At 38.2% G+C, this 10878-nt stretch overlaps 1 protein-coding gene across 1 annotated transcript; it reads left to right on the top strand.

Moving 5' to 3' along the window:
- The first annotated feature begins 558 nt into the window (after window positions 1–558).
- On the top strand, window positions 559–2505 carry LOC141670592 (GDSL esterase/lipase At1g29670-like). The gene is made up of 5 exons (XM_074476525.1): window positions 559–964; window positions 1078–1202; window positions 1322–1567; window positions 1670–1922; window positions 2047–2505. Exons 1-5 carry the CDS (start codon window positions 718–720, stop codon window positions 2268–2270), a joined length of 1095 nt encoding a protein of 364 aa, XP_074332626.1. The 5' UTR covers window positions 559–717; the 3' UTR covers window positions 2271–2505.
- The last annotated feature ends 8373 nt before the right edge of the window (window positions 2506–10878 follow it).

Raw genomic sequence — 10878 nt, 5'->3', positions numbered from 1 at the left:
AGTGGGATGCAATTGACTTTTGGCCACATATATTGTTCAAAGAATGAGGATTGATATTATGAGTTCCAACGTGAAGGAAATCACATGTTCTTAATTTCATAGCCCATATCTGTGTAGTTGTGCCGTACCTTTAATTGGAGTTTAATGTTTATCATTGGCTTTTAATTTTTTGTGGAGTTTTTCAATTAATTTGTTAATCAACTTTCAGCCTCGTAGATGTAATCCATCTCATATTAGTAACAGTTCTTTACAGGTACAAGTTGGTTTAAATAGTTTTAATGATATACTACTAATCAGATTTACATACACCACCAGTCTCTACGTATTGGCTATTTGATGAACACTTAGCACACTCAAGAATGAGTAATTACAAATTTAAGGAAATGTGCATTACACAATACAAAACACTCTATCAAAAATTGAGTTCCCATCAAGTCCGCGTGAAATGAATGCATCCAACAGTCCAACTAATTCAACTGTAAAACCAATAAAGTCTACTAGCTAGGTGCCCTCTTACTCATTTTCATACTCTTTCTACAAATCATTTGTCTCTTACAATTCTGCTACCTTTATGCATGTATAAATACACATACATCTTCCCTAGCTTTCATCACATTACCAAACATAATAACTCCCTTGCTATTCAGAGATATATCTTCCTCGTACGTATCTCTGATACCTTTTCGTGTTCTTTGGTCCCCTCAAAGATTGTGTAATATGGGTGTTGATTTCAAGAAATGGTTGGAGTTGTGTGTCATTTTGTTGTTATGTTTCTACACCTATGAGGCTCAAGCTCAGCCTCAAGTTCCTTGTTTCTTTGTTTTTGGTGATTCTTTGGTTGACAATGGTAACAATAACCAAATCACTTCTTTGGCTAAAGCTAATTACTTGCCTTATGGTATCGATTTTCCCCGAGGACCAACCGGGAGGTTTTGTAACGGTAAAACAACCGTTGATGTCATTTGTAAGTTCACTTTCTATCTTTTGACACTTTGGTATTGTTTAGTTCAAGTTAAATGTAAGTTATCCGATCATATTTTATTAATTTCTTGCAATGGTTCTGACTTCTGACTACAGCTGAGCTCCTGGGATTTGATAGTTACATTCCTCCTTATACACAAGCAAGAGGTCAAGCCATACTCAAAGGAGTAAATTATGCCTCTGCAGCTGCTGGCATTCGGGACGAAACTGGCCAGCAATTGGTACGCACATTGTCATTTTTCCGTAATTTTGATTGTTATACCTGCCTAATCAGCGGGCAGAAGAAGTTATGCATCGAATGAGATACTAAGAGCACATCATTTTCTTTCTGGTGTTATAGGGCCAGCGGATTAGTATGAGCGGGCAGGTAAATAATTACAAAAACACAATATCACAAGTGGTAAATCTGCTTGGTAATGAAACTGCTGCAGCAAATTATCTGAGCAAGTGTGTATACTCGGTCGGATTAGGCAGCAATGACTACCTTAACAACTATTTCATGCCTGCCGCTTATTCTACTAGCCGGAGATATACCCCTCAACAATATGCTGATGTTCTTATCCAGCAGTATAGACAACAATTAGTGGTATGCAGATACAACTACTTATTTTCTTATTGTTTTCGTATATTTATATCGGGGGGAGTAAATTGATAATACATAGTGAAATCAATCTTTCATTGACTTCAGGCCATGTACAATTATGGAGCAAGAAAATTTGTGTTAATTGGAGTAGGGCAGATTGGTTGCAGCCCAAATGCTCTGTCTAAAAGCGCGGATGGTAGAACATGTGTACAAAGAATCAATTCTGCAAATCAACTATTCAACAACAGGCTTAAGTCTCTTGTTGATGATCTCAACCGGAATCAACCAGACTCAAAATTTATTTACATCAATGCTTATGGAATTTTCCAGGACCTGCTCACTCGTCCTTCAAATTTTGGTACATCCATCTCCTTAACATATCCTCGTTTACTAATTCTGAATTTGACACGTAAAAGTATGAAACAGGACTATAAGTCTAAACTTTATTATGATTCCTGATTGTCTTGTATATGATTTTTCAGGTTTCACAGTTACAAATGCAGGATGTTGCGGTGTAGGGAGAAACAATGGGCAAATTACTTGCCTTCCATTACAAACTCCATGCAGAAACCGGAAAGAACATGTGTTTTGGGACGCATTTCATCCGACTGAAGCTGCCAATTTGATCATAGGGAGAAGAGCATATGCAGCAGAGTCTTCGTCTGATGCGTACCCCTATGATATCCGTCGTCTAGCTCAACTCTAATCAGAGAGCTAAAATATGCATTATCGCTTATACAATGAATCACTTAATCCTACATGTTATATAGTATCTATTTCGGATCTCTGTGAGTCTGTACTGTATTATTAAGTTTTTATGCATTGTTTGAGGGGTGTGAAAATGTATCATATGGTCAATCACATGGTTTATGAATCAAGAACTTTAACAGTTCTACATGTTATCTTATTCCAGAGATTCAATGATAAAATTATCTTCTACACTAGCGTTGTTTGCAGCACAACGGCAGAGCTACGAGGTTGAACAGGTACACCTCAAATGGTGGGCCTGTTTGGCAATTCTGATAAGTCAGCTTATTCGCTTATAAGCCCATAACAGCTTATTGACGAGTATTTGTCGACCAAACTTATAAGTTTAATTTACAACTTATAAGCTAATAATTACTTTTTCTCAACTTATTTTTTTTTATTTTTCATTTTTTTATCAATTTTAGTTTTAAAATATACTTTTAAAATGTTAATCAAACTTAAATTATATAAATTAAAATAATTATATTTAAAAATTATTTATTTTAGTTCATTTAAATAAAAAAAAAATTGTCTTATAAGTTAAATTGTGCAAACACTTATATAACTTATAAGCATTTATTAACTTATCACTTATCAGACACTTATTCGATTTAAGTTATAAATTATTTATTTTAAGATTTCCCAAATGGGCACGTAATCTGATAACTCGGTTTCTTCTCGGGACTTCTCCTTTCTCACACGCGCTGGGACCCAATTTCCGTAGCGGTTGTAGTGTGGTTAACCTGCTAAGTAGGGGTCTCTGCAAAACAGAACCAGAGGGGGGTTGTATCCCGCGGCAACTCCGGTGTGAGAGTAAGAAATGGGCTTTCTTGAAGAAGAAGAAGAAGAAGAGGGAAGAATGAGCTATTCAAAATATATGTAATGGTGTGTGTATAGGTGTGTAGCAGTCAAATATTTTTCAACCCCTAAAACCCTCTTTTTGGGGCCTTTTATAGGTCCCAAGATTTAGGGTTTTTGGGGCTTGTACCTCTTCATCCTGGCTTTTGATCATTCTTGGTTCGTGATTGGTTAGACGGTTCAGATGGACTGTGTGGTCATGTGTCATTTCTCCATCAGAGTTGTCTTGGGATGTTTACCAATGGACGGCTGGGATGCAATTGTTCCATTTTGGGTAACATGAGACAGTTGACTCTTTTGTCATGTGCCACGTGGCACCGGGGACCCCCCTGGCTTGGGCCTAGGGTGTTATCTCTTTTGGGTCTCTGTTCTTTTATCTGGGCCTGGTTACTTCTGGCCTATCATTTGCCTCCCACTCCCTTATGCGGGTTTTCCTAGATGGGGGAGTAGTTGTCTTGGAAAAATTTTTATTCCTTCGATTTGTGGCCCCTGACCCCGGGATGTTGTTGGGTACAAGTCCCCGGGGTTGTGTTTGGGTAGGCCCTTTGGTTCTTGGCACTTGGAAAATTTTTGTCATTTTTCCTTTGATTTGTGACCCCTAACCCCGGGGTGTTGTTGGGTACAAAGCCCCGGGGTTGTGTTTGGGTAGGCCTTTTGGTTCTTGGCACTTGAAAAAATTTTGTCATCTTTCCTTTGTTTTGTGGCCCCTAACCCCGGGGTGTTGTTGGGTACAAGTCCCCGGGGTTGTGTTTGGGTAGGCCTTTTGGTTCTTGGCACTTGGAAAAATTTTGTCATTTTTCCTTTGATTTGCGGCCCCTAACCCCGGGGTGTTGTTGGGTACAAGTCCCCGGGGTTGTGATTGGGTAGGCCTTTTGGTTCTTGGCACTTGGAAAATTTTTGTCATTTTTCCTTTGATTTGTGGCTCCTAACCCCGGGATGTTGTTGGGTACAAGTCCCCGGGGTTGTGTTTGGGTAGGCCTGGGTGCAGATGTGACAGGTGGGTAGTACTTAAACGCTTTTCCTGGAGTGTCATGTGGCGGTTGAGCTTCTTGCACGAATATATGTGTAAGTATATGTATGTATACGAAACGTTGCAGTTTTTCTCCCCTTTTCTCCTCAAAAGCCGTGCCTGTTAAATAAATACAACAATGTAATCATTAACTGCAGCGGTTATTCTCTCGACGCTCAGAATTGTGTCACGTGTCTTCATTTGACGGACCGGATTGTGAGGCAGTTGAGTGGGTTACTTCTCCATTTGTGCCTATAAATACTCCCCCTTTCTCATTTCTTTTCTCTTTACGCCACTCCAAACACAAAAACTTTCTGCCATTTTTTCTCCAATTCGAATTTGGGAGCTCTTTTGTTTTTGAAGCCGCCTTATTTCTCCTGCTTTCTTGTAAGTTTTCGAACTTTTCTTGTTCTATTCTTTTATTTCTTCGTGATTTTTTAGCGAATACTTGTACTCTGAGTTTTTAGAATGCATGTGTGTCCAAGTATCTGAATCAGTTTACTTTTGTTGTGTCACGTTTTGGTGAGTCAAACAAGTTGTTGTTTGTTGTTTAGGTTTATATCTTTTGTTTGCCAAGAAACGATTTACGCTTGTAGTGAATCTGGGTTTGTGTTTTAGTATCTGTATATGTGTGAATAAGGGTTTTGATTTATGCAAAAAACTGGGCTTGTTCTTTGTTTTTTATGACTGTTCATGACATATGTTATAGGCGCATATATGTATGTATAGGTTATGTGATGTATTTTGGTATTTTGATTGTAAGGTTAACTGTTTCTGAGTGGCTCTTATTTTTCTTTCTTTTTCTCTTTCTTCTCGAACTGGCATAGATTCTGGGGTTATATGGTTAGGAGGGGTAGAAGGAAACAATTAGCTAACCTAAAACGTAGACCTGACCGTCCCCATTTTGGATTTCCCGAACATTCTTCGAGTGACTCTTCCCCGGAACTAGAAAACATGCCTCCCCGTCGCCAAGCTGTAGTTGAGGAGTTGCCTACCTTCCTATTAAACCCCGGGCACACCTTGGGTAGGAGAGATGGGTCTTGGATAGACATAGACCATTACTTTGTTCAGACCCGTGAGAAAAGTCCTCCCCACGATTACTACTTTAGGGACCTTACTACTGCTTATAGGCCCGGGGGCATAGAACCATATGATGGGGCCCGTATGGATCAGCTTTTCTATAATGCTCCCGGGATTAGGTATGTTCCAGCTCCCCGTCATCTCGACCTCTTTGAATATACCTTTCAGCAGATAGATGACCTGGTGAAGGCCGTTTTTCATTTCGGGGATGATATGAAGTGGAGGTGGCCCGAGCCTCACAAGAGGGTTTATCACCGCCCTGTTGGTGGTTGGGTAGGAATTCCTTTAGAGCATTTGCGTAGCATGAGGCCCAACCTTCATCAATTTATCAAGTCTCTATGTCGCGATGTGTACGGGATACCTTTCACCCAGCTGGCCCCTAATTCTGTTAAGTGGGTTTCTTGGTTCCTTGCCTGCTGCCAGAATTTGGTGGAGGAGGATGCGCTGAAGAACCTCTTAGCCCGGATGACTTTGGATGATTGCCGGAATGAGATGTTTGACAACTGTTAGGAATATGTGTATTAGTTTGATGATAAGTTAAACAAAATACTTAAGTAGAAATCTAGTGTTTGTAGTCTCAACGGATAAGACCATTTTGGCTATCCGTTGAAGGAGTAGATTTACTTAGAAATAAGTTTAGTATTGTAGCACATTTCATTCTCTGTATTCAAGTTGTAATTCTTAGATGTTGTAGGAAATTATCAGTCATGTTGACTACTAGTGGATATGCAAATAGGAGGGCTAATTGTAAATATTTCATGCCTTGTAATTTTGTATAAATGAAGTTATATCAACTGATATTAAAGGCCTTCAACGGATGAGAAGCAAAGCTTCAACGGATGTCTCTAAAGCTTCAACGGATAACATCCATCAACGGATGAGTGCTTCAACGGATAATGCTTCAACTGCTAATGCATCAACGGATAAAGCTTCAACGGATAAAGCTTCAACGGATAAAGCATTAATGGATGAAAGCTTCAACGGATGCTTAGTTCAAATAGCAGTTGATAGTGACAATTCATAAGCTGACAGAGGCACATGGGTTGACAGAGACAAACTGGAATGTGGCAGCCTCTAGGAGGAATCAAGAAAATGCAGCATTTCCATTCTGGTGCAAACAAGGAAGTATTCAAAGATTAACAGCTAAACCTAAATTGCATTGGATAGAGAAATGAAGAAGAAACATGTGAAGAATCTTTTAATTGTATTTTACAGTTTTTCTTCACTTGTAAACTTGGTGATATATAAACCAAGTAGCAGCTAGTAATTAGATGGTGAATTTTCCAAAGATGTTTAGAAAAATCCAGAGAGAAAATCATCTAGTTTGTACTAGGACGCAGCTGTGATTTAATTCTTTGAATCACAGGTTTTTTGAAATAACACATCTCTGGTGGAACAACAAATCCACCCGAAAAGTTTTTAAGTCTGTTGTGTTCTTTACATTTGTGTTTGAATATATATCTGTCTGCATTAGTTGAAAGCAATTCACACACACTTGTTCATCAAAACACAATAGCCTAGAAACTGCTCAAAACTTGAAAAAGTTTTGAGAATTACATTCAACCCCCTTCTGTAAATCTCATTGTTAGTTCACTGGGAATAACAATTGGTATCAGAGCTAGCTCTTAACATACAAAGAGTTTAAAGATCTATTCTGCTAACATCATGAGTAAGAAGGATATTGGTGTAAAGATTCCAATCCTGAAAAGAGATAACTATCATCACTGGAAAGTGAAGATGCATTTACATCTTCTCTCTCAAGATGAAAGCTACATCAACTGCATTGAAAATGCTCCTCACATCCCTCACAAGGTGGCCACAGCTGCTACTGCAACAGTTGCTGTTGGACAGTCTATTCCCAAGCCAAAAGCAGAATGGACTGTTCGAAGATATTGAAGAGGTTCACAAGGACAAGAAATCCATGAACATTCTGCTTAATGGCCTAGATCAAGATATGTTTGATAATGTCATTAACAGCCAAACTGCTAAGGAAATTTGGGATACTGTGCAACTTATCTGTGAAGGTACTGAGCAAGTTAGAGAAAACAAAATGGAGCTTCTCATTCAACAGTATGAATTTTTTCATTTTGAAGAAGGAGAATCATTAAATGATACCTTCAACAGATTTCAGAAACTGTTGAATGGATTGAAGCTGTATGGCAGAGTGTACCAAGTCAAGGACTCCAATTTAAAATTTCTGAGGTCTCTACCAAAGGAATGGAAGCCTATGACTGTTTCTCTAAGAAATTCTCAAGATTATAAGGACTTCACACTTGAAAGATTATATGGAATTTTAAAGACATATGAACTTGAGATGGAGCAAGATGAGCTGTTGGAAAAGGGAAAGAGAAAAGGAGGATCAGCTGCACTTGTAGCTGACAATGAGAAGATTGAAGCCAGGAATGAGGAGAAGACAATGCCAAGTCTCAAAATTGGCACAAGCAAATCAGAATCAAGCAAGGGAAAGGAGCAAGTAGCTGAGGATGAAGACAATTCCATTCAAGATGACTCTGATGATGTTGATGAACATCCGGCTTTTCAGTCCAGGAGGTTTGCAAAGATGAAATTCAGGAAAAATACAAAATTCACTAAGTCAAACAAAAACATGGTGGACAAATCCAAGTTCAAATGTTATAACTGTGGCATTAGTGGACACTTTGCAAATGAGTGTAGAAAGCCAACCTCTGATAAGAAGAAATTTGAGCAGGTTGATTACAAAAAGAAGTATTTTAATTTGCTCAAACAAAAGGAAAGAGCTTTTCTCACTCAAGATGATTGGGCAGTAGATGTAGCCAATGAAGATGATGATATGGAATATGTCAACCTAGCCCTGATGGCTAATTCTGATGAAAATGAAACTAGTTCATCAAGCAACCAGGTAATTACTATTGATCTCTCTCAGCTTTCTAAGATTGAATGCAATGAAGCCATAAATGATATGTCCAATGAATTATATCATTTGCGTGTTTCCCTTAAATCACTAGCTAAAGAAAATACAAGAATCAAAGAGAATAATTTGTTTTTAAGTGATAGGAATGCTATGTTAGAGAATCAGGTAATTGAGCTTGAAAAGATTAAAATTAAATGCTTGACTGTTGAGAATGAACTAGAAGAAGCTGTTAAGAAAGTAGAAATTCTTTCTAAACAGTTAGAAAGTGAGCTAGAGGTAATCAAGGCCTGGAAAATATCTAGGGATGTTAGTGCTCAGATTGTCAAGGTTCAGGGAATTGAATCATTCTGTGAGAATGCCTGGAAGAAAAACAAAAAGGAGTTAGAATTAATTGATGGATTGTCAACGGATGTGGAATCAACGGATGATGAAAGTTATCCATTGAAGGAAGAAAAAGAGCATCCGTTGAAGGCTCATCAATTAAAACAGGCAAGTGATTCTAAAAAGAAAAATCTCAATAAGAAGGATGGTTCAACTTTCAAGAACTTTGTCAAAGAAGGAGCTAGCACATCCAAAGATGCCAGTAAGGTGAATATAGGACACAAGACTTTAGATCAGCTGAAAAATAGGCTTAAGTTGGTTGAGAATAAAAAGGAAACTAAAAGGAAATCTAATAGAAATGGGAAGGTAGGGATTAACAAACACAACAATTACACACCTGATAAGTATACTCCTAGAAAAAGTTGTGTGCATTGTAAAAGTGTTAATTATCTATCTGCTAACTGCAAGTCTGTTAAGAATGCTCCCATGCCTAACATGTCTATGTCACCTCTGTATGCTATGCCTGTTATGTCTCAACAGAATCCTCATGCACATTTTGTAAACATACCATATATTAATAATCCTTATTTTGTTACATTCAGTATGCCTCAAATGCCATACAATATGCCTATGTGGAATAATATGTTTGCACAATCTATGCCTTATCAAATTCAACCAAGTGTGCTAAATGATTCTGTGACTAACCCTACAGTTCAACCAACTACATCTGAGACCAAGGTTTACCCAAAGTTACCTAAGTCAAAAGATGCAGGAAGTATGAAGTCTAGGAAAAAGACTAACAAGGCTGGACTCAAGGAAACTTGGGTACCAAAATCAACTTGATTTGGTTTTGTTGTGTGCAGGGAAAAAGAAGGAATCTATGGTACTTGGACAGTGGCTGTTCAAGGCATATGACAGGAGATTCCACCCTGCTCACAGAATTCAAGGAGAGAGATGACCCTAGCATAACCTTTGGAGATGACAACAAAGGGTTCACTATGGGATATGGCTTGATTTCAAAAGAAAATGTCATCATTGATGAAGTTGCATTAGTTGATGGTCTCAAACATAATCTATTGAGCATCAGTCAACTATGTGACAGAGGGACTACTGTTTCCTTCAATTCTGAAGCCTGTGTTGTCACAAGTGAGAAGGACAACAAAGTGGTTCTAACTGGAGTTAGAAAAGGGAATGTGTACTTGGCTGACTTCAACTCTACAGATGCAGAATCAATTACTTGTCTTTTCAGCAAAGCAAGTCCAGATGAAAGTTGGCTATGGCACAAGAAGCTGTCCCATTTGAATTTCAAGACAATGAATGATCTAGTCAAAAAGGACTTAATTAGAGGAATGCCTCTAGTGGAATTCTCAAGGGATGGACTGTGTGATGCTTGTCAGAAAGGAAAGCAAAAGAGAGCATCATTCAGTAAGAAGCTTGAATCAGCAATTGATTAACCATTACAACTGCTACACATGGATCTTTTTGGACCAGTCAATGTATTGTCAATTTCAAGGAAAAGATATTGCCTAGTGATTATAGATGATTTCTCAAAGTTTTCATGGATCTACTTTCTTGGATCAAAGGATGAAGCTAGTGAAATCATCATCAACCATATCAAGTAAGTCAACAATCATCCAGATTTCAAAGTAAGGAATATCAGGAGTGACAATGGAACTGAGTTCAAGAATACAACCATGAGGTTGTTCTGTGAAGAAAATGGGATCATGCATGAGTTCTCAGCTCCAAGGACCCCACAACAAAATGGTGTGGTGGAAAGGAAGAACATATCACTAATTGAAGCTGCAAGAACAATGCTTGAAGAGTCAAAACTCCCAACATACTTTTGGGCTGAGGCTGTTAACTGTGCATGTTACACTCAGAATATTTCTCTAATTAATCAGAAAAAAGGCATGACTCCCTATCAATTGTTCAAGAGAAGAAAACCAACTCTAAACTTTCTGCATGTCTTTGGTTGCAAATGTTACATTCTAAGGAATCAACCTGATCACAAAGGGAAGTTTGATGCAAAGGCTGATGAAGGAATATTTGTTGGTTATTCTGCTGGAAAATCATATAGAGTCTACAATCTAAGAAACAACATTGTCATGGAATATGTGCATGTTGTGTTTGATGATAAAAAGATTGATGGACTAACAGATGAGGGACATCATGAAGGACTCAAATTTGACAACATTGAGATATATTGTGATGACAGTGAAGATGAGAATGATGGAGAAGACACCTCGAAAAGAATTCAAAATCTGCCTTTGGATAATGCATAGAATGCTGCATCCGTTAAAAGTCATAATTCAGCTTTCGTTGATAGAAGCAATGCAGCATCCGTTGAAAGACAAAGTGCATCATCCGTTGAAGTTCATAATGAAGCATCCGTTGATCATATTCTGTCAA

This window comes from Apium graveolens, chromosome 7 (assembly GCF_009905375.1).
Source record: "Apium graveolens cultivar Ventura chromosome 7, ASM990537v1, whole genome shotgun sequence".
Lineage (NCBI taxonomy): Eukaryota > Viridiplantae > Streptophyta > Magnoliopsida > Apiales > Apiaceae > Apium > Apium graveolens.
This window is presented reverse-complemented; position numbering and strand designations above follow the sequence as displayed.